The sequence below is a fragment of the Eumetopias jubatus genome, unplaced genomic scaffold (assembly GCF_037043125.1).
Source record: "Eumetopias jubatus isolate StellerSeaLion01/CBP00866 unplaced genomic scaffold, mEumJub1_p1.0 scaffold_4, whole genome shotgun sequence".
Lineage (NCBI taxonomy): Eukaryota > Metazoa > Chordata > Mammalia > Carnivora > Otariidae > Eumetopias > Eumetopias jubatus.
Genome location: NW_028274810.1, coordinates 112,089,751 through 112,113,945, shown reverse-complemented (window position 1 = coordinate 112,113,945; position 24,195 = coordinate 112,089,751). Strand labels below are relative to the sequence as shown.

General features: G+C 54.9%; 1 protein-coding gene across 2 annotated transcripts in view; it reads right to left on the bottom strand.

Moving 5' to 3' along the window:
* COL22A1 (collagen type XXII alpha 1 chain) overlaps nucleotides 1-24,195 on the bottom strand; it is a 225,653-nt gene that overhangs the window by 181,677 nt on the left and 19,781 nt on the right. For both annotated transcript variants that reach the window (XM_088023088.1, XM_088023089.1), the window contains exons 3-6: nucleotides 14,805-14,879; nucleotides 7,079-7,190; nucleotides 5,173-5,296; nucleotides 105-380 (exon numbers count right to left, since the gene is read on the bottom strand). Coding sequence is in view for 1 of the 2 variants with exons in the window: in XM_088023089.1 (XP_087879215.1) it covers nucleotides 105-380; nucleotides 5,173-5,296; nucleotides 7,079-7,190; nucleotides 14,805-14,879 (587 nt within the window). In the remaining variant the exon portion in view is untranslated. The remainder of the gene's footprint in view (nucleotides 1-104; nucleotides 381-5,172; nucleotides 5,297-7,078; nucleotides 7,191-14,804; nucleotides 14,880-24,195) is intronic.

Below are 24,195 nucleotides of genomic sequence, written 5' to 3'. Positions count from 1 at the left end.
ATAAATGGTCCAGACCCGTGAGGGGGACTTGGGGATACCTGACTCCCGAGGCTGCCCCCAGTGACCCCAGGACCTTGGCTGCAGAGGGCCCCCCGGGTACTCACATCGATGGGCACGCTGTCATACAGGCGCTTGCCGATCACCGTCTTCCCCTGGATGTCGATGTTCTCCCTCTCCTCAATGGGCAGCGTCTGTACCAGCGCACAGTCGGCGTACAAGGAAACGTTCTGGGCCTGGATGCTCAGGGCGATCTTGTGCCAGTCCCGGTCAAAGAGATCACTGACACGGGGGCCTCGGAAGATCACCCTGACAGCATCCTTCACGGCACCCACGGCATCATACTCGACTGCCTTGTTCTCGCCGTCCAGCCGGATGGAGACCTGGAGAGCAAAGGACCACAGGCTCCCTGAGCTGCGTGGGACCAAGTCGGGAGAGTGCAAGAGGGGAGAGGGTTGCGGAATCAGGAGTCACATCCTGGCCGTGACCCTCACTGCTGGTCAACCTTGGATAAAGCCTCGGTTCCCTCCTCAGCCTTGGTGCTAACAATACTACCCTGCAGGCTGTTCTGAGCACCTACACTAGATGGATTCATTGGGCTCAGACACTAATCCGGGGGCCACACACAACCCCATGCTTGGGGGACTATGCAGTAGGGGCACTTTTGTGACTCTGCAAGACAAATGGTGCAGAAGGGCTTGAGTCTCAAGCCCAGCGAGAAACCCCAACTGGTCTCCATGTCATTGAAAATCCTGGCCTGGCAAAACAGGCCACATCTGACCAGATGCCAGGGACCAGGCTGAGACCCCATCACAGCCCACGCTGTCTCCAACTGTGAGGATGACCCTGAAGCTCCAGTAGGATAAAGCTCCTTGGCGGCAAGGACTAACGGGTCTTGTTCACAGGAGGACCCCCTGCCCTTTGCAAAATGCCTGCACAACCCTGGAAGAAAGTTTTACTTTTGCTTTTCTTGGAATGAAAGAATGATTGGGGGCGCCTGGGTGGCTCAGTCGTTAGGCGTCTGCCTTTGGCTCGGGTCATGGTTCCAGGGTCCTGGGATCGAGCCCCACATCAGGCTCTCTACTTGGCGGGAAGCCTGCTTCTCCCTCTCCCACTCCCCCTGCTTGTGTTCCCTTTCTCGCTGTGTCTCTCTCTGTCAAATAAATAAATAAATCAAAAAAAAAAAAAAAAGAATGATTGGACACTTTCTCATCCAGGTGCTCATTTCTACCTCCCTTACACGGTACGCACTAAACACCTTCTATTCCCTGCCCAGCTCCCTGCCTCGAGTCTGACCTTTAAAGGCTCTGCCTGGGCTCCTGTGTCCTTTGGCATCTCATCAGCATGGCCCATGGGAAGCCCACGGAATGGAGACCGTAGGCAGGAGAACAGGGTCCTAGGGCTGATTCACCCTGCCCCTCCCTGCTTCTCTGCGGTTCTGGTGGCTGTGTCCCCCCACACACTCTGGCCCTTTGGGGACTCTCTGTCCTTCGTGGATCCAGAACTCATGGTCTCCAGTAGCCACCAACCACCTCCTGTCCCAGCCACCCAGGCCTCAGGCGTCAGTAGCTTCTTGTTGTCGCTTATCCCAAGATACCTCAATATCCTTTGCTGGGTTCCTTAACCCTGACGCTTAACCTTATCAGCAACCTTAACTCTGGCCACTTTCTTAAAACACTCTTCAAAACTGTGGCTGTCTCAGAAAAAAAAAAGAAGAAGATAGCAGGACGGGAAGAATGAAGGGGGGAAATCGGAGGGGGAGACGAACCATGAGAGATGATGGACTCTGAGAAACAAACTGAGAGTTCAGGAGGGGAGGGGGGTGGGGGATGGGTTAGCCTGGTGATGGGTATTAAGGAGGGCACGTTCTGCGTGGAGCACTGGGTGTTACATGCAATGAATCATGGAACACTACATCAAAAACTAATGATGTAATGTATTGTGATTAACATAACATAATAAAAAAAAAAACTGAGGCTGTCTACTGTCTGTCTACACTCAAACTGGCAAGTCTCTTTTGAGCTGTGTGTCATTTAACCTCTCTGTACTATTTCCCTATTTATAAAAGGGCACCAATGACAGCACCTACATCACAGAGTCATTATGAGGATTAAATGAATTAGCATATATATAAAACACTGACACAGTATTTATTAGATGCTGGGTGCTGTTCCAAGTATTAGCTATAACAAAATAAGGAAATAAATCCAAAAGCATCCCCACAGGGCAAGTCTTCTCTGGCATGCACATATGACTGCACCCTAGCCCACTCACTTGCTCTCACATCCCCAGGCTCATTTCATTTACTTTTTCTCATGTGCCTGGTCAGAGTTCATTTCTTTTCTTCACCCATTTCTTGCCTGCCCTGCCCCGTCCCTGCAAGTGGGCACTTCATCTCCCTAGTTCCTCTCTTCCAGGGTGAGGACCACACCCAGCACATGGTGCCAACCCCAGAAAGGCACTGAATGAATGAATGAGTGAATGAATGAGAGCCCTCAGTTCAAGGAAGGCACCCATGCACTGCTGGGAATCAGCCACAGTGTTAGTAACACAACCCAGGCGTTCTGATTTCTCTTTCTGGGTCCCCGTGACCTCAGTACAAGAGGGGTGGGGCTAGGATCTGATTTTACTTGTACTGCCTGCTGATAGGCTGTGGTGTGGGTAAACAGAGAAAACTATGAGCCCCTGGCCAATAACCTCGTACACTTCTAATACACACACCCAAATACTTCTATTATTAAACATGGTCTTCTGTTTCCCGTTTGAGCCCGGTGTCCCCAAACCACTGAGGGAGCTTCATGAGCACATGTAGCTTTCCCTTCAGATGCACATTTTTCTAGCAGGACACAGAGCGAGGGACAGCGCCCGGCAGGCCTGAGTCCTTTGTCTACTGGTGCTGGCTGGGGACCTCAGGAAGGCGCCTCATGGCTCAGATCCATCAGCAAATCCTGTTGGTTCTAGTTTCAAAAGACATCCAGAATCTGATCATTTCTACCCAGTTTAACTATTATTGCCAGTCTGGGTCAGTATCATCTCTTGCTTCTATTACTACAATAGTGTCTGAATTAGTCCTCTTGTTTCTGGACCAGCCTGCCTCCCAGAGCCTGGTCTCCAGCAGAAGGCCCTACACCAACCCCCCCCCCCCAACCACCACCTCTCGAGCCTCATCTCTGATAAGCAGCCCCCACGCTCTGCTCCAGCCGAACCTGCCTCCTTCTTGTCCCTTCATGGTATCTGGAATGAGTGAATGACAAATGGGGAGAAGGCCAACTTTCGAGTGTGGTTGTAAATACTCAATGTGGTGATGAATATGAAGATCTAGGTCGGTAGGTCTGACAGAATGCGTGGGGAGGCTGTGAACACACATCACTTCCGGCAGGCCTTTCTCCATTTTCCCTACGTCTAGCCAGTACTTTCCCCGGGGCATGGAAGTGGCCACCATCAGAGGGCCAGGGAAGAGCACTCCACCAAGGCCTTTGCTCAATGAAATCGAACTGCCAGGTGCCTCTGAAAAGGAGCCTCACATCCCCCTAGGCGGGTTGTCTCTGCCTGGCTCTGTCGTGTCCCAGCCCACGGCTTGTTCCGGCAGGAGGAGGGAAGGGCACAGACATGGCAGACGGCTAGCCCACACAGCTCTGCAAATGCCATGAGGGGAGAGAACCCAGACGAGGGGGTGGGGGCTCGCCCGCAAGAATGCATGGCTGGCGCCCAGTCCCACTGCACCAGCCCCTGGGAAACTGGAGAAGCAAGACCCGCGTGCCTGTGGATGGAGGTGGATAGCTTGCATGCCCCCCAGGAAAACGACCTTTGGAGAAGAACCTTGTCTGTCCCATCCAGCCTCCCACACTCAGGAAATCAGGGCACTCAGCAGTCAGACTGCATCTCAGTCAGACCAGGGGTGCTATGGAAAAATCATTCAACAGGACTAACGGCGGGAGACAGGAGCCAGCTGAGCATGGTGGGTAACAGACAGACTCGGAGCCCGACGCCCCGTGTTCAAATCCCTCTTTTCCTTTCTCTCACTCGTGACAGTGCAGGCAGAGGCCTCACCTCCTGCACTCACCCCCCGCCCCCTGCAAGATGGCAACAGGCTGGGAAGCGGACAGGATGCGCTCTGATGTGAGAGGTGCCCATCCCTCGCCCCTACGGAGAGTGGGGCCGTGTGGATGAGCCCGTGCGGCGTCTGAGTCCAGCTCTCACCAGGGCGTACGGCTCGCTGCGTGGAGGGTGCCATTCCCCGGCTGCAGCCTACGCGTGTGGTCCCCGCGGCCCAATTGCTTGAGCACATTTTCATTTCGGCTCCAGTGAAAACAGAGTCTGGATCCCTCAGCCCAAGGTGAGTCATGTCTTCCAGAGGAGAGCGGGATAATGACAAAGACAGGAAGACCCCCTCAACCCTGAGAACCCGGGACGGGGACCTGGCAGGGCACAAACGCAGTGCTGCTTGCAACTCCAACCAACGTGTGGGGCTGATGACTCTGATCTGAGACCCTCTTTCCTCACTGGGCTGCGTGCCGCTGAGGGACCGCTCTACCCTTGCAGGGACACAAAGCCAAAACACACCCGAGGGGCCACAGACAGGGCCTCAGAGCTTCCCTCAGGGTAAGAACAAAGGACGTCAGGTGTAACAAGACCATATCACGTGTGAGGCACTTTCCAGATGCTTTGGAGACACGGTTCACCCCACCGTCCCCAACCGTTCACAGCAGCTCTGCTGTTTCCATGCAACAGCTAGGAACGTCAAGACTCACAGAACGCTAACCTCACATGTCTCAGGGCTGCACCAAGAAAGGAGTAGGCACACGATGGGAACCCAGGTCTGCTGACCCTGAGCAAGTCTCTTCTGCTACATCACCAAGCTGTGCCAGTCACACCGCAAACAGAGCACAGGCTGCCGGACGACAGAGCTGGCCGCCACCTCCTGGGTAGGCCAAGCATCCCTGGGGCAGGAAGGAAGTTGGTCTCCGGCTCGCCAGAGCGCCAGGCACTGGACTACCCTCGGGGGAAGAAGCTGCATCTCTCACAGGACCGGCAGCATCCCTGGGGCTTCACACACCAGACTCTTGATCTCCTGGGCCCGGGACGGAGGGCCATGGAGAAAACACGGCAGGTGCCGCCGGCCCCACGAGGACACAGAAAGCTTCTGGCCCCTGAGACATAGTGCTCTACTCTTACCTGTGGGATCCCATACTGGTCGATGACCTGCCAGATATACCAGTCTTCTTTCCGAGACGTCTTCCGGAAGCGGAAGGTGGTGACGAAAGCGTACTCATCAGGCAAACCTTCCGGGAACACATCCCTGGAGGGGGACGGAGATGGAAGACAGTGGGCTTAGCAAGAAGAGCAGGGGCTGCAAGGGAAGCCTAGGCGCCCCGTGGGTCACTAAGTCCTGCCAATTTTACTTCCCAGGCGTCTCTCAAATCCACCTTCTCTCCTGCCTTTACTGCCCTCTCCTTTGGCTGGGGTCTCAGTATGATCCACCGCAGCCCCGTGCTGTGGCCCCTTCCGTGCCCCCCTGCCTTGGGCTTCAAGTCCACCCCCACAGAGTGTGTACGCTTCTGTGTCTCCACCATCCCCCACTGACAAAAATCGATGGCAGATGCTAAGTTGCCACCCATCCCCCCTCCCTTTCCGGGTCAAGTGCTGCTGAGGGTACCTGTCTTTACCTCTCCCCACTGGCTCCTTCTCAGCTGGGCCCAGCCTCTCTGTCTCATCCTGCTTGGTCCCCTGCCCTGCGCCCCAGGACGTCCTCCCATCTTCACAGAGCAGAGCCCTGCAACCCTGCCCAGTGTGGCCCCCTGCCCAGATTGTTCTGTACCTGCCTTTCCCCTGCACACTCAGAATGAAAGCTGTTCCTCCCAGGAGTCACAAAGAAGGTATTGGCATCCTCACAGGGTAGCCAAGGGCAGCCAGGGTCTGAGGGTTAACATGACACAATCTGGCTGCTAAGTGTCTGGACAGAGACCCGCACAGAGAGGGGGCCCCGTCTCCAGAGCTCTCCTCTTAACCATCGACACCCTCACCCCGAGGCACCTGGCCACGGTGGGGCCACGTCCTGCTCTGGGGGCAGGGACCTGCCTGAGGAATGTACAGCACTGATCTCTCCCTGGGAGGGGGTGGAAGCCAGTCTGGCCAGAAAGCTGGGAAGGGAAGTGAGGAGGCGTCTGGGTTCCTGGTTCCCGACTCGCACACCCTCTGGGACCCTTGGTTTGGCTGTAGAACCTGTGAGCTAAGACTGGCCCTCATTTTGTGATTCTCGGCTCCAAATCCAAGCTGGGTGTGGGCCCTGTTGTTCAAAGTCATTCTCCGAACTGACCTATCACCCAGCTCACCTGCAGGCACTAGGAGCAGCGTCCATCCCTCGGTGCTGGGCCCTCACAAGACTGAGGGACGCCCTCGGTCACTGCCCCCACTGGACGGAGACGCCCCCCCCCCACCCCGCACCAGGCTCTCCACACAGATAACAAGATCACAGTGGGAAACACCAAGGGTGTGGGGCTGGAAGACCTGAGTTTGGGGCCAACCTCTGCCTCCTACAGACTGCGTGCGAGATGGTGGACGCATTATTGTCCCGTTCCGAGTCTCAAATGTCACACTGGGTAAATGATGAGACGAGTACCACGTTCACCTCACTTTACTGTAGTGAGAAATACATTAGACCAGGCGTGTAAAATGCCCGTTAGACATTACACATATGAGAAAAAAAGTTAATATTGAAAGTGACATCCCTTCCCATTCTGAACAAAATTAACCTATACATTAAAATTACACCTGTCTGTGTATTCGTGCATACATATGAAAGCATGAAAAACTACAAGGATACTATTCTTCCTTGAAATGTCAGAGCTCTGTTGGGATTGATTTTGTTCCCAGTGTTTTGCCATCAAAACCAAGTTGGAACCGTATAGAAATCCCTTCTCAGAAGGACTCGGTGTACCCCGAGCCCAGATCCTCTACTACAGAACCCCTGCGCAGAGCAGCCTCCGTAGCTGACCGTGCTCTCCACGGGTCTCTGCCCGGCCTCCCTCCAGCCCTCTGCCAGGCGTCCAGGGCAGGTCTGGGAAGAGAAGGGAAGACTCACTCCGTCCTCTGCACCACAGGGAAGGATCCCATCCGGACATAGGAGCTCTGCACCCCGTTCTCTCTCCTCCCCAGGATCTCCTTCACGCTGAACAGATCCATCAGGTCGAAACCTGTCAGAGAGAAGAGCTGGGGTGAGTGTCGGGAGCTGCCCCGGTGTTCCAGAAACCCCCACGGGAACACTTGGCTTGCTCTGCAGGCAGAGCGGCCATTGAGGGCTTGCCCTCCTGTGGCCACAGTCCTGAAATTCACGTGAATTTTGCTTGGATTATAGGTTGGCAGCTTTTAAGTTTCATGCTTTTAAAGAGTGAAAGGTCAGAGAGAAAAAGCCTGAATGATATTGCATTCATTGGCAGGTCCTTGGTTCTGGTTTGTTTTGGCTCTAAAGGAGGACCTCATGTGCACTGGCAAAGTCTGTGATGGGAAAGTCATGACCTTTGCACTCGGGGTGCTGGTGGGGCGAGGGGGTGATCAGCTCAGGCACATGCACGTGAGACGCTGGGCCAGCTACGTAACCTGTGGGATCCTCGGCACTGACCATTTGATCGTAAGGGGAGGGCGGTGATCTGGCCGGTTGGTTGTCACTCCTGCTCTACCACGCCCACCAGCGCATCCCAATCCACATCCCTACAAAACGGCCGGGACTTGAGTCCCACAGGCCGGGACACCCAGTTCTCAGGGGAACCCAAGCACGGCGCTCAACCCGAGGCTGACAAGTGTGATGTACTGGCCCAAACTGTGTCCCCCAGGCGATGAGAAAGCTCAGGCAGGTTTGAGGGAAACCACCAGAGGGCACGCATGGGGGCTCACTCGTTTCTGCATCCCCAGGGCTCACACGACTCTTGGCCCTGGCGACGCCTCACCCATGAGACTTTGGGAAGATTCTTGGGATCTCTAACTTTCTAAGGCACTGTCATGCAGGGAAGAGTTGAGCTGGCAGGGCTCACATTATGATGATGAAGACATCCCACTAAACTTTGCTTTAAAAGGTCATTTATTCATTCAACACATTCTAGAGAGTCTCTCTGCTACTCCAAGCCCCATGTAAGAAATAGCAGGGACAGAAAAGGTTTAGCACTGACTGAGGGTTTGAGTGGGAGAATGGACGGGCCTAGGCTGTGCTCCTGACCACAAGGTCTTTGCAGTTTGACCTTACGCAGGTGGCCTAACATCTCTGAGCGCCAGTCTCTTCATCTGTAAAAAGGGGGTTGTTTCAGTATATACCTCGTAGGATTGTGGTAAACCTTGAATGATAGGATACAAAGCTCTTCATATAGCATGTAACATACAGAAACCCACTGAATAGTTTTCATATTGATTATTTTCCCATTATAATGATTACAGCCTCTTCTACCACTAAGTTTTGCCCACAGATGCCCTTTATTCATTTGATGCATGTTTTTGAGAGCCTGCTCCGAGCCAAGCATGTGTGAGCACAGCACTTCAAGCAGGAGGAGAGACGAAATCCCGGTTCTGGGGAACTGGTGCCCTCGTGGGGGACCAGAAATAAGCAAACACACAGCAGGAAGATAAGGGGCAATTGCAGGCAGTGAGGCACAACAAAGCAGGCCTGGGACTACATGCAAACAGAGGCTGTGCTCGGCCCAGAGCAGAGCCTGCCACGGTCCAGGAGGGTTGCATGCACAGTGAGGCTCTGCCAGGCTGGAGCTCTGAGTGACTTTTTGGAGTTTCCAGCCCCTCACCATGCTTCGCTCATTCCATTCTGGAAAATGACTAAGAGTTGCCATTATGTCATTTTAAAAGCATTTCACACCCTGGCTAATTAATGAAATTCATGATATAATATTAAATGACGTTTAGTCCTTAAGATAGAAAACATGAACCCAAATCTTCCTCATGGGTGAAAAACGTACACCTTCAAGCTTCCTCAAGTGCCCTAGGGTGAATGATCCAGCCCCTCCAGAGATGGGGGTTTCCTCCAAGGGGCGGGCGCTCCACATCCCCCCCGACATCAACCATGTTGTATGGGCCATGGAGGGGTCAGCAGGCCTGAGCAGGGCACAGGCTGAGCAAGGCCACGTCCCTTGGCTGACATGCTCAGGGAGCTGAGCACGCCACCCCATCCCATCCGCAGAACCAGGCCCGGCCCATTGCACAAACTCATGCAACTATTCTTCCAGCCAACTTCAGGCTGGTGCATGCCTTTTACCCTAGAAAGACTGTGTAAAAGAGAGAGCACCCAGGACCTAGAAGGCCAAATACTTACAGGTCAAGTCCCATTTAGGTCATGAGGGTAGGGCCCTTATGGATGGTATCACTGCTCTTATAAAAGAGACCCCAAGACCTCCCTTGCCCTTCCGCCATCTGAAGACAGTAAGAAGAAGGACATCAACAAACCAGAAAGCAGGCCCTCACCAGACACGGAATCTGCAGGTGCCTTGGTCTTGGACTTCCCAGCCCCCAGACCATAAGAGATAAATTCCTGTTGCTTATAAGCCACTCAGTCCATGGAATTTCTGTTATACTGGCCAAAGGACAAAGACACTGAGTGACTTTGAAGAAGACGTCTGATTTCTTGAGTCTGCTTCCTTTACTGGGAAGGTAGAAGGAATAATCCCTTGTGAGGCTGTCGGGACAGTCCAGTGAGGTGAGCTGAGAGAGCACGTGCAGGGAAGACGGCCCCGGGCAGCTGCTCCATCCCTCCCACCAGCCCTTGCTGGGGACCACAAAGGGACCTCCTTGACCCACATCCTCTGTGAAATCCCGTCACGGGAGGCTCATACCCTGGCCATAGCTCCGCCACACCCCCAGAGCCCCACCGCTATCACTTGGTAGTAGAGGACCAGGTATGTGGCAAGAAGCAGCCACCTCCTCACTCAGGGAGGGGTCTCAGGGAGCCCCTCCCCCCAGGTAGCAGGTCGGGGGCACAAGATATGGGGAGACACCTGCTATAGAACAAGGAGAGAAGCCCTCTCCTTTCAACTCCCCCTCGGCACTGCTGTTGGCCTGGCCACAGCCCCCTTGAGCAGGGACTGGGTCCTGTGGTTTGAGCATCACCTGGGGACAGAAAGCATCAGGTGCCCCTGCAGCTCTGGCTCAACACCTCAGAGAGCCCAGCGGGCCCAGCTAGGGGCAGCTGGTAGAACTGACCAGGCCCCAGGTGAGACCTTCTGAAGATCCACAGGGCTGCCATACATGCTGGGGCCCTGTCCCTGGACATGGCCTGGCAGTGCTGGGAAGTTCCCAGCAGTGGGGGGTGGGAGCTAGGAATGGGGAGACTGGCCGAGAAGGTCCTGGAGGTTCCACGGAATGGACACCAAGTGGTAAGGTGTGTAGAGCCTGTTTGGGCTCAGATTCTGTTCCAGGCAGACAGTCTGTCCCGGGTCAAAAAGCTGGCCCAGCACTGGCCACGCACATGGGTGGCATCCTTGTGCATCCTCTACCAAGGAGGCGGGGATAATGGCCCAACTCGCAGGCTGCCACCTTGAGGACTGGGCACACTCTTGCAGGCAGGGCTGCACTGAGCAGGTGCACTTGTCCTGGGCATCTCCTGCGGCTGGGCACTGGTGGGCCCCTATGGGCTCTCCCATTTGTGACACTCTCTGACTCTCCTGCCTGCCTCCTGTAGGGGAGGGGGTGAGGTTGGAGGGGTGCAGGTTGTTGCTCAAGAGAAGCTGCCCCCAGGTAAGTTAAGGGAGAGGAGAGCATCTCAGTCAGCACCCCGGGCCCCATCCCTGTCCTTAGCCTGCAGCTCCACAACGCAGGCGCAACTACCACGGCCCTCACAGCTCCCTCCTCCTCCGCACGGAGGGTAGGGTGGCCACCGTGGGCAGGTCCGTCCGAGGCCTCGCGTGGACGTCCAGCCCTAGAGGCTCCCATGGAGTGGCAGCTCTTACTCAGAAAGTGAGTTCACAATCCGGTGGACATGTGCCCGATGCCTTCCCCTTGACAAGTGAGCAGTGAGAACAGCAAAGGGGGCCTGCTCCTCCACTTCTCACCTCTGTCCACTGTCACTAGACACTGCCACCTTGAGCTCGGTTTCCCTTATGCAGTTATACGTGGGAGAATTCCTTTTTTAAGTTTTAAAAAAGCAAACATATGCTCTGCTTCCTGGTTCCATTTTTATTGCTTTCAATGAATAAAAACGACGACTACAAAGACTTAAACACAACAAAACTTTGAACAACAAGCAATTAACTAGGTGGCAACAAAGGGCACGGAGAGAAAAGATTAATTGCTTGCAGGAAATAAAAGGCTGGGAGGGAAGATGAAAAATGCTCCCGAGGTAAATGGGCTCTGATGCAAGGCACCAGGAAATAAGGAAGCAATTGTTCAGTGCGGGAATTGCGAGGATGTACTTCCCCCAAATCACAGAGTCAGCTGAAACACGTGGCATCAGGGACACTGTTAGCCATGGCCCTGAGTCCGCTGACTGCACCTGTTCCACGCCGGCGCCCACTGGGCACTCTCCCCCACCATCTCCCCGGGACAGACCTTTGCTGGGCTCTCCAGGCACGATGCTTCTCCCGGGTCTTTAGTGGGTCTGGCAAAGACTAAGTCCCTTGTCTAGGGGACTGCTTCCCTCATCGGATGGTGAGCAGTTTGATCTCATTCATGGTTCCAGCCCCGAAGAAGCCAGGAACCTTGGTTGTTCATGGCACAGTTTGTAGAAAGAAGGAAGGGGAGAAGGTAGGATGCCTGTTGGCGGCTTGGATCCCAATAACAAACAGACAAAAATCCCAGCCCCGCAAAAGTTTAGTGTCTAGGGAGAAACAGACACCTATGCAGTGTTAGCATTGTGGCTGAATGATTGGGGGGGGGGGGGTGACAGGGCTTGTATGGGAGCACAGGGAATATCTCCCTCATCCAGCTGAGGAGCGAGCAGGGAGGCCTCCCGGAGGAGGCAAGGCCTGGCCCAGAGTTGAAGAACAAATAAAAGGTGGGCAAACAGAGGAGGAAGAAAGGGCATCCAAGGTAGTTGGATGTGCACAGGTCACTGGGCTCGGGTCAGCTAGGTTCCTTCTGAGAATCTTGGCTATTCTGGGATGTCAAGAGCCACGGTCAGGGGAACCCTGGCTGGGACTGGGGTGGGCGGGGTCAGATCCGGCTGGGTTCTGTCGGCCACACAGCGAAGTCTGAGTGTCCTTCTGCAGGCAATGGGGAACCATGGAAGGGCTTCAGAGCAAGAAAGAAACGCAGTCCTGTTTCTATTTTGAAGGTCAATCTGGCAGCAGGGAGGCAGGACAGGGAGACCAGGGAGGCTGGACTTGCTAAGGCAGGATGGGATGGGGAGAAGGTAGAGGAGGCCTCGGGCCAGGGCCCACTTGACAGGTGCAAGCGGTGTGCCTCAGCGAGTATCTGGACGCAGGAGCCCAGGTAGGAGGAGAAAGCAAAATCCAGAATGTCTGTGGCCACGTTTCAGAGCTGCTCAGAGCCTAGCGTGTTCCCCAGCACCAAACCGATAACCTCCCAGAGAGGTGCGTAATACCTGCCGTCACTAAAACTCCCAGGACACTCGGTCATGAGCACTGACAGCGATCCTCAGAAACAGGGCGCACGGTTATGCAGGCGGCGAACCTGAGCCTCGGAGGTGTTGGGAGGCTGGCAGCAGCGGCGCCAGGTTAAGACCTATGCCTCCAAACCCCCTGCTCTCTTCCCTTCCCGGCTGTTCTGGCCTGGGAAGCACTAAAAACTCCCGAAGTCATTAGAGGGAATGCCTGGAAATGAGGCTTTTGGCAACCCCATTTTTCCCAGAGTATAAAAGCGATTTCAATTACCCAATTGCATTTAAATTGGCAAGTCTGAGACTGTATCTCTCCGTAACCCCCTCCCCCTCCAGCTTCCACACGGCTGGGGCTTTTTTCTGGGCTGGTGATAATTAAAGGAGAGGACAGATCCCGCAGGTTCTCCGTGAGCTCGGCGCCGCACAAACAGGGCATCTGTGCCACGTGATGGATGCCTGCCTGGCCCTGTGATTATTTCCTGGGAGCCTCAGAGCCCACAGAGGGGTGGGGAGATTTCAGGGCTCCACAGGCTACAGACAGACACACCGATTCCTAATAGAGGAATCTGATCCCCTCTATCTATCACCAGACAGCCTGTCAGCAGGACCCTCCTCCTGGAGCAGAGGCGGAAGAATTCATGCACAGCTCTGCAACTTGCCAGAAACTCAGGCAATTTACCGCATGTGCCTGTGCCTCAGTTTCCCCAACTATAAAATACAGACTTGTGCCTCTCATACCTCATCCGGGTTGAATGAGAGCACACGGGCACAACGCTCGGCACACCGTAGGTGCTCAGTGTCGATTCTTACCATTTTGGGTATGAATGTCACTCTTGTCATCTCTGTTGCCTTCTGTGGACACACACACACCACCAGATAATGAGACGCTGCTCTGAGGGATTTGCTGCTTACAGAGTCAACTATGGACCATGCAGCAAGCAGGAATTTGCTTTGCAGAGTGACTTCAGTGGAAGCTGTGCTCAGCTGGGGATTGCCGAGGCAGAGAGTGGGAGCAATGACGTCACACTGCCCAGAAGCTTTCCCGGGCTGACAGAGAACCCCTGCGAGTGCGAGGTCCTCACGGAGCACCAACCACACAAACCAGGTGCTCCACCAGGAGAAGAGACACAACTAACTCCGCCTTCTTTTGGGTCCCTCCAGAAGCGCTGACCTGGGAGGGGCTTGATGGGGCACTGAGGGTTGGGGACAGGCAGGAAAAGCAGTTACAAAGCATGTGGCACTCAGCCAGCCGCCCCAGCAGGTGACTGCAGCTGGAAACCACTGGGAAATGCCAGGGAAGGGGTCAAATGTAGAATTCGGAATAATCCCCCCCAAAAGGGCAGCAGAACCAGGGTGTTTCTTTACCCAAGAAACGGCCTGCAGGCTGAGTCAGTCCTGAGGACACATTTCACCTGCTGTGCGAGCAGGTGGGGCAGCCTTCTACCATTCTAGAAACATCCCTCAAGCACAGACATGCAGATGCAGGCATCTTCTTGTGGGCCGGGACACCCTGACATGGCAGCGGACCGGGACGGCATCCCCCAGACGGTGCCTGCAAAGCACCTGCTCCTGACACCCCCTGGCTCCATGCTGAGGATGCAGACCCCCCTCCGGCGCTACACATGGAGGGGCCCCTGGCCCCTCAGGCAGTGGGCAGGAGCAGGGCTGGTGTCCTGGAGGCAGAGGAAACTCCCCTGAGATTTGCAGGGGCAGGAGGTAGGCCACGGGGAGGAGCAAACCCTACTCCACACTCATGGCTCTCAGGAGGGTGGGAAGCCCCCTCAGCCACTGCCAGCTACCTGTCTACCCCATCATGCGGGGACAGGCTCTGTGGGGTTTATTTCTACTGCGGGGTTTGCAGCCAAGCGTCTCTGCTCTCTCTCTCTCTCTCTCTCTCTCTCTCTCTCTCATCATTCCGTCTTGTATTTATAGCTCTGATTCACGCTCTCACCCTGAATGCATTGATTTCTCCACTCATTTGCTCACTCCACCGATCATTCGCTTACTCATCCCCCAACTCATTTGTTCTGATGTGTTATTTAGAGACTCCCATAGGGTCACTGCCAACTCCCAGATGGAAATTCTACTGCTGTTCACAGTTTGGCAGCTCGTGGATGGGGGCTGCCGCCCTCACAGCTCCAGCCGTTCCATTAGACTTCGGTGAACACATCAGGGAGGCTAGCCCTGCGTCAGGGAGGGCCGAGCTCAGACCCAGCAAACAGCGCAGCCGAGCAAGCCAGCGGCTGCCCCCTCTCTCTCTCACCTGTGATTTCCTTGGTTTCACCGTTGGTGTGCTTAAAGCGGTCTCCTTCCACTCGGACGCTGGGGCACAGCACGTCTGAGGAAGGCAAGAGAAAACAGAGAGATGGATGAGCAAATGTGACCCATGGTCCCTCTGTGGGATATGACAGCACCCAGAGCACCCCCAGCTCCGGGCACGCAGCACCCAGGGCCCCCAGATCCCTGCACACAGCACCCAGAGTGCCCCCAGCTCCCAGCACCCAGAGCACCCCCACTCCCCGCACGTAGCACCCAGAACACCCCCAGCTCCCGGCACGCAGAACCCAGAAGGCCCCCAGCTCCCGGCACACAGCACCCAGAGTGCCCCCAGCTCCTGGCATGCAGGAGGCGGTGCACACTATGGACTGGTTCATTTACACGGGTACTTGCTGAGCACCTACTCTGCAAATACTGTGCTCTGTCCTGTGGGTGACACACCAACAAGGCAGTGTCCCCACTCACAGGGAGCACACAGTCTCACCCTTTAGAGGGAGTCAGACACCCAAACTGACAGGGTCAGCACAGTGTAGTAAGTGACAGAGAGGGCGCGGTTGCTGGGGGATTTGGGACACAGGTCTGACACCTCGCCAGGGCTTGGGGAGGTCAGGGAAGCTTTCCTGAGAAGGTGATGCTTGAGGTTTTCTTAAGGGAACAGTGAAGACCTAGCTAGACTGACAAAAGAACAAGAGGGGTCACAGGCAAAGGGAACCTCATTTAGAAAGGCATGAACATACGCATCAAGATTCTGAGTTCACAGGTGTCAGTGAAACGGGAAACATGTGCCGGGGGGCCCCCCCACAAAGGTGTCTCTTATGCTTATGCCCACTCTAAGGAGCTTCAAGTACAATTCCAGAAGCAAAGCTGCTTGACTATACAAAGACAATAGAGTAAGTCTTACAGCAAGACAAATACTGCATTATAGAATAGTACATTGTCTTAACGTCTTCACGATTCCTCACTTAAGAAAAAAGTTGGAAGCAAAAGAGACGCTTCCAGTTGCCCCCAAAATCCCAGAAAATCACCAACTTGGAATTTTAAAGTCCTCAGTCCAAGTGTCGACTCCCTGATAGACCAGCTTGCTGTCTTGGCCAAGTCTGTAAACCTGTCTTGGTGTGAGTGTCTCTGGCGGGGAGACCTTACAGAGCACACACGGGCCACGAGGCTGCCTGGGGGCTGAGCAAGCTCAAATTCATAAGGGGCTGCGATAAGGCAGGGTGGTCCTCCAATTCAGCGCCTGAAGCAACTTGCTTACCTTAGTGGAGACCTTTCTCTGTGAGGGTCACTATCACAACCCCCCCTCCCCCCTTATTAGATAGTTCTGTTATCTGTCCCATGTGCAATGACCTGTTTTCACATTCAGGGCACAAGGGTCTCAGTGAGGGGCCGGTTCGGGGCCCCTTTACCAATCAGCAGGGAGGGGAAAGAATGAGATCTTCCCTGGTGTGGAGGTATTTTTCATGTTTATCCTAAAAGGCACCATGAGGTCTGCCAAGCCCCATGCAAGGGGTTATTTTGGAAACAGCACCAAGCTGTCTGTCTAGGACCAAATATGCAAGAGGATGCAGGCACCTCGCAATATTTAGACAGCCCCACCCAGACAGCGGCAGCTGTGGGCTGACCACCATTTGCTCTAGCCTTGGAAGGCTGCCAGAGAAGACTGGCTGTGGATCATGCATTGACTCAGAAGGTTCTATCCTTGATGACGAGCCAATCTCTGGAGACTAATGGCTGGAGCTCAGGGCACAGGCAGGGCCACGGGGCCTTGTCTCCGAAAATACCCTGAGGTTGTGACCTGATTCCCAAACCCAGATGGGCAAGGACAGTCCAAAGACCATGAACACAGATAAGATGGAGCTTCTTTTCAAAGACATTAGAACTTGCCCAAACTGCGTTAAGGAATCATTCCCTGAACAACCTGCCAATCACCTGGTGGGGCCATCACTAACCTTTATACATCCAAAAGGCTCAAGGGGCAATTTATTTTATTTTTTTTTAAGATTTTATTTATTTATTTATTTGACAGAGAGAGACAGAGAAGGAACATAAGCAGGGGGAGTGGGAGAGGGAGAAGCAGGCTTCCCGCAGGGCAGGGAGCCCGATGTGGGGCTGGATCCCAGGACCCTGGGATCATGACCTGAGCTGAAGGCAGATGCTTAACGACTGAGCCACCCAGGCGCCCTAAAGTGCAATTTATAGCCAACTTAGTATCAAGTCAGGACAGATGGTTCCTAAAATACCCACTCCAGCCAGGCTTCGCAGGGGTGGGATGCCGGGGCCCTGTGGGTTCACCTGCTTGGCAGGGAAGTAGGGTTAGCATCCAAAGGCCCGCTTAGCCTAAAACTATATCTGTTTGGCCAAGATATTTCCACATCTTAGGTAATGATCTATTTATTTCCACATTAACTCATTTATTTAAACTAAAATACCTGAGAATTCCAGATACGTTCTAGGCACACAGCTAGTTCTAGGGACACTAGAATGGGATAAAAGACAAGTCCCCGGGCGCCTGGGTGGCTCAGTCAGTGAAGTATCTGCCTTCGGCTCGATCATGATCCCAGGGTCCTGGGATTGAGCCCTGCATCGGGCTCCCTGCTTAGCAGGGAGCGTGCTTCTCCCTCTGCCTGCCGCTCCCCCTGCTTGTGCTCTCTCTCCCCCTCTCTCTAACAAATAAATAAATAAAATTTTAAAAAAAATGACAAGTCACCTTCCCCGCCTTCAGGGCACTGGTGGGCTGACTGTGGCGACAGACCTGAGACCTGGAAGCACAAGAAAGTGTCACAGCTGCTGTGACATCACTGTGTCTCCTTGCTTTGTAGGCTCCCCCCTCAGCCTTTGAGACTGCCCACCTCACCCCAGGGCTTATTCTCAATCACAGAGCCCCAGCACCCCGCCCCATGTCCCAGAGCTGATGCCACCACCTGGAAGTCACCGACTGGTGTCTGTCTCCCCAGAAAGTGCGAGCCTGCAGCCCCAGGCAGCTCCCCGCTCAGCTCCGTAGCGCCACTGTCTTCCCAGCCCCAGGCACGGACAGGCCCCAAGTTCACACGGACCAGAAATGACCAGTGACACCTGAGCCAAGAAGTCAGCCCTGACTGGCCTTCCAGGCATGGGCTCCATCGTGACGTGGATGAGCCGTGAGATGCCACAGGGCGGGGCTCTGCACGGAGGTGGGACTCTGCACGGAGGTGGGACAGACCCCGCTGGCTGTCAGTGCTACTTCTTCCCTGCTAAAAGAATGCCCCTCGCCTCAGAATGGCAGAGTTTTCAGCCCAGGGAGAAGAACTGTGGCGGTCTTGGCTAATGAAGGTTATACTGTCCCCCACCTTTCTAGCCTCCCTCACTGCCAGGGACACACGCGTGACCCAGTTCTGGGCAAGAAAATGAGTAACAGAGTTTGCTGTGGTTGGCCGAGGGGTGGTTTCTTAAAAAGCTTTTGCTTTTCCTGATGAAATGGGACAGAGAGGTGGATGGGGCTGCTGAATTCACATTCCCTTCCTTCTCCTTAGACCGCAGGGACATAACGTCCGCGGGACTGCCAAGGACAACTTAGGAGACAGGGACTCCACTCCAGCAGCCCGAGCCTGGGTGAAAAGGGTAAGAAAAACACACTTCTGTTTGCCTCAGCCACTGCACTTGTTTTCGTTTGGTTTGTCTTTGTTTTTAATTTGCCACGGAGTGTATTCCAAACCTGCACGTGTTCCCTTTCTGGAAGCAGCACTGATGAGCCAGGATCCAGGCCTGGAAAGCTGCTCTCTTTCCAGCTGCCTGAGCACAACTCAAGACAGTGGTGAGGACCAGCACATTACTTTCCTGGTAAAGGAGCCATGGACGGACTGGGGTGTCTTCACCATCCCAGGAAAGACGGGTTTACCCGGTAATCATTCGGGATCGACATGAGAAGCAGCTCTGGGATTAGGGATGGGATGAGTTCTCAGGAATGGAAATGTGTACCTAGTTCTTGCGTGAGTTGGTCAATGTTCCTTTTAGAAAGGGTAGGAACACACAAAGGACATGGCTGACCACAAAGACCTGCTCTCTTGGAGCTGACTTACTGTCACTCACTGACATCCGTTCTCCCTCAGTCTTTGGGCAGGTGGATCCTCCGCGACTTCTAGGGAGGAAAGAGATCTCTCTGCCCACAGGACCAGTTCTGTTTCACCAGAAGCTTTCAAGAGAGCCCAGCTACTGACGGATCAGAGCTGCTCCAAGGGAAAAACAAACGCAGGAATTCACTGCAGTTTCTGGAAAAACACTTCAATCGTCCTCAGTTTACCAAATGGCAGAAGGGGAAAGTATGCTTGCCCAGGATGCCCTTTGGCTTTTTACTGACACATCCACACTTCTATCTAGAAAACACAGAGCCATGGCATCCCCTGGTGTCTTCATTTGGGAAAAGAGAGTGCTGGCAATTACTGAGCACCTACTGTGTGCCAATCTCCCAGCTGGGGATTTTATCTGCAACAACCATTCCAGTAAGTCTCTTTCTTCTTCCCATTACACAGATGCAGAAATGGATGCTACAAGGTTAAGAAACTCACCAGGATGGGAGGAGTACCTGGATTTGAATAAAGGTCTACACGTATCTAGAGTCTGGGAGAAGACATGGTAGCCCTGGTCTAGGGAATCAGCAGGACCATCGGAGAAAGGGGCAGAGCCAGCGGACTGCAGGCCACGGACAGGAAGCGATCACTGCTCACCCAGCACCTCACAGCGGACGCCACTGAGGGCAACCGGCCATGGAGAAGATGGCGGTGTTCCAAGAGGGGCGGGGAAGACGTGGAGGAGGGAGGACATGAATCAGGCGCCAGCAGACACGCAGCCCCGCTTCTCTGCTGCTCCAAGGCCAGCCAGGAAGGCATCCTCACGGTCCCACTCTGGAGAGCCAGCAGACACTGAGGCAGGCCCCGGCTGATATGAATGGTCCCAACAGCAATGCCAGTGGCTGCTGGGGACTGAGGGCCCCCACGGCCAGCTCTGTGCTGGGTGTGCAATATAGACTGTCTCCACTCTGCTGGGGATGGCGGCATCTCTGTGATCAGCAGACACGGGTATGCCTGCTCTGCACCAGACGCTGTCCTAAGCACGGTGAACACATTGACACGTTTAATCGAGTCCTCCCTACAGCTTCAAGGGACAGGCGCTATTATTTACAGATGGGGAAAGAAAGGCCAAAGGAATTAGTAAATGGATCGACCAAGGCCACAGAGCTAGCAAATGGCAAAGTCAGCAGGACGGCTCTGGCATCGGGCTCCTGACCACGGTGCCACACGGCCTCTCCGAAAGTCACCCACCCCAGTCACCCAGCCAATGGGGAGCCGAGTCTCTAAAGCCTGAACAGACAGACGGCCAGCTGTTCCTGCCTGAGGCAGCCCCTTCACCCCTGGAAGAGCTCAGACTTGTAAAGTCCTTGCTTTGCACCTATAGGATCCGGGTGATCCCCAAGTTCTGCCCGCCGGGTCTGCTCGCTTGTGCCGGTTGACTCCAGGCTCCGAGCTGGGCACTGCGACCCCGGGGTGGACAGACAGCAAGGCGGGTACCAAGCCCAAACATGTCCCCATTCTCTCTCACAGAAGCTACTTAGATATTCCAAGGCAGCCGGGGTGCTCCTCCCACTGTCCGGTCTTCTCCAGCGGAGCCCCCCGGCCTCCCGCTCTTCCCTCACCCAGACAGGCTCAAGGCTCCCCTGAGCCGTGAGCACACAGGCCGGGATCACAGCTCCCGCGGGCACGGCTGCGTGTCTGCCGCTGACTGGGGCACTGTTTGGCATCCTGTCTGGCCCGTTAGTACTATTCACCGTGCCCATTGTGCAGATGAGAGAACTGAGCCTAGGCGAGCCAGGAGGACCCACTTAAATCATGCAGCTAGTTAGTGGTGGAGACGGGATTCAAGTCGGTGTGACTCCAGCACTCTCTCGCTTGCTCCCACACACATACACATGCTGGGGCGTCCAGAAGAACATGCAATATTGAAATCGTGGTTACCTCTGGGAGGCAGAACTTAAAGTGATATCTTCATTTTTGCTTTTTTAAAGATTTGAGCATGACTTATGAGTTATTTACTGTGATTATTATTTTTAAAAACAGGTCTGAGTCCTGCGCCCAGGGTGCTTGTTGCTGAGGCAACCGGAGGCTCAGGGGGAGGAGGCAGGAAGGCCAGCAGGGGCAGGGTGGGTGGGTGGGTGGTGGCTGGTGGCCTTAAGCAAATGCTGTTTGCAGAGGTGAGCTCGGGAGTCCGGGAGGCCCATTGGGCCTGCACCAGCTGACGTGCCTGGAGTGGCCTGGGCAGTGGCAGACGGCCTCACACCGGGGCCCTCTCTCCTCTCCCAGCCCGAGCCCAGGCCTGCTCACTGGGGTAGGGTGAGGCTGGAACAGGGCCAGAGGGAGACCATGCTCTCCAAGGCTGATGGGGAAGATGGTCTGGGATTCTGCAGACCTCGCCTCTCTCGTGTCAGCTGCCCCTGTGTGTGCTTCCAGATCCGGAAATAGGGATGTAAGTTTGTGGGGTTTTCCCCACCCAAGGTCATCCTGCAGCATAAATGGTATATATACTGAGTGGGAAGTTGGTGGCATGATGCCTGGCACCTAATTAGTGCTCATTCATTCATTCACTCATTCAGCCAGTGCATTTTTGCCAAGTGCCCGGCATCAACCTACCAGAATAAAGAGCAAGCGCAAACACGTGCCAACCCCTGGCCTCTCGGTGGTCACATGCTAGTGGAGGAAGCAGAGAGCAAACAGACAGACACAGAGAAGTGAGCTAGTCATCGGGTGTGGTCAGGAAGTACGCAGGTGGTATGCCCGGGCGCTGGCTGTGGGGACCAGGATGCACATCGGACACGCGGGTCTGGGAAGATCTCTTGGCTGAGTGACATCTGGGCTGAGAGCGGAGACAGGCACGAGCCAGCCACAGGAAAAGCAAGTAGGCAGATGGAGCACCAAGTGGCACAGAGCCCCGAGGGGGAAGGGGCTTGGCTCGCCCCGGGGCAGGGAAGGGGACCAAGCCCCGAGCTAAACGGAGTGAGGAGACAGAGGGGAGGGAGGGAAGACGCCAGCTCAGGGCAGCCTGGTAACCCAGGGCAGGGTTTGGAATTCAGGGCAAAGAAGAGATAGATGGCTCTGCCAGGGAGTCAGGAAGAGCAACTGAGACCAGGCAGAAGGCAATGGTAGTTACTGTGTGAGTGTGGCCATCCAAGGAGGGAGGGATTTCACAGGTCCCCCTGGGGTCCTCGGACCTCCTGCCCTCCCAGGAATGTCCCGTGGGCTGAGCACCAGCAGGTGTCAGCAGAGGCCAAGAGGACCTCCTCTAGGAGGGGACAGGAGAAGACAGGTGCAGGGGGAACTCGGGAGGGCAGCAGAACCCTCGGCCAACACTCAGGTGCAACGTGGGTCCTGGCTACCTCGGCCCACCGGGCTCAGCCAAGCAGTGACCTTCAGCCGTGGGCATCTGAGATGCACCAAACCTACCTGCAAACTTCTTTTCCTTCATCCCATGTCTAATGAATGTCTACTATGTACCTGGCACTGACCTGCTCTGGGATGTAATGGGCACAATGACCAGCTCTCTGTCCTCAGGGAGCTGCTGTCCAGTGGACAAGATGGAAACTGGCCAAATAAGGCACTGACCTCTCCAGCAGGTGATCATAACCAGTGTGAAGCTCTGGGGTGAGGATGGGGGCAACACCGTGGGATCCAAGCTAACGGCTGGAGAGTCGTCTCCATTGAGACCTGAAGGGTGAGCCGGAGGGAAGGAGGTAGAAGCAGCAGGAGAGTGACCCACAGCAAGCTCATAAGACTCAGCAACCTGTCCCCCAGTAACAGAACTCATCATACGGGATGCAAAATCCAAACCCAGTTTCGTCTGACCCCTATAGCAGACCGCAAGACCATCATGGGTTAAATGATCCATCTGTAGAACAAGGGCTCTGGGGACCTCAAGAATCCCTTAAATGAGCAGAATCGGGGAGAATGTCACATGACAGATAGGGGCAGGGGCAGTAGCATGGTGTCTGGGGCCAGTGGTGGGCAGGGGCTAAGGCAGGACACTGTCAGGACCCTAAGACCCCTGTGTTCTGCTGGGAAGTTAATCATTAGGGAGCGGAGCAGGACATGAGCCAATGTTTCCGGAGTGTCTAGCACAGCAGGGATGTGATCACTGCCTGGATGCTAGGGAGGCCACAGGAACAGAAAGGGCAAAAGTCCCTGCCCTCCTGAAGCCCACAGTCCAGGGGATTTCACTCAAGTCTCTCAAAGGCTTTATGGGGGGCTGGCCACTCCCAGCATGCAGCTACGTGGGGGCTCGGAGCGGCTGCACAGCCCATCCACGTCACCTTGCAGGGAGTGGCAGATAAAGGATACAAACCCAGGCCTGGTGAAAGGCACAACCCACACAACCTGCCCCAGCGCACCTTAAAGTCTGGCAGGGGAAGAGGAATATGGCAGGAAAGGTTAGCGGCTGAGTTGGGCTGCCAGGTGCAACGGAGAGAGGCACTTCTAGAATCAATATTCTTACAGCACACAGCCAGAGCTGAGGATCAGGAAGGAGCATGAGGGATGACCCTATGGTCCAGACCTCTCGTTTTACAGGGAAGGGATCTGATGCTACCAAAGGGAAATGCCTATGGTGCAGCCCTCACCAGAGCCTCCATCGCGCCAGGCACACACCCACAGCCTTGGTCCCACTCCTCAAAGGTCCTCAAAGGTCCTCTGAAGCCAAACCCAGGGAACGCCAGTGGCCAGAGTGGAGCAGGAGCTTCTCAAACTGCAGTGTGTTTTACGGGACAGCTAGTCCTGGGGAGGATGGGGTATAGCTTCTTGTGCCGAGCTTTTCTCCCCAAAGCTTTGCCCTCTGACTTGGATGCAAAACCTCTGATCCAAATTTGCTGCTGGAGGCGATTTCATCAGTTCCCCAGGAACAAACATCTCCTCAAGCTCCCCCTTCGCTGTCTCTGCTCTGTTCGTCCCCCGTAGGCAGTGAACAGAGACCTTATGTGTACGGCAGCCTCTGTCTTCTCAGACTCCGAGGCTAGTTTGCTCCATTCTAGAATTGAGTGCACACTCTTGACACCTGCCCTTCAGGGTCTTAACAGGGGTTACAGGAGAGAAAGTGCAGGAAGAGCCGAGTACAGTGCTCAGGCCACCTCTGTCTCATGCAATGGCCATCTTGCTTCCCCTCCTGCCCGTTCTCACCACAGGACCCGGCGCTGAGAGGGGAACCTCACCTGCGCCGAGTCTGGGCTCAGTCACCCACAACCCTGAGCTTCTGCAGGATCCGAGGTCGAGGGCCACTCCCAGGGCTGCATGACAAGGTGAGGGTCCTAGGTGACAGGGCTGCTGAGCAGACCCACAGGTAAGGAAACAAAGCCTACTTGTTACCCC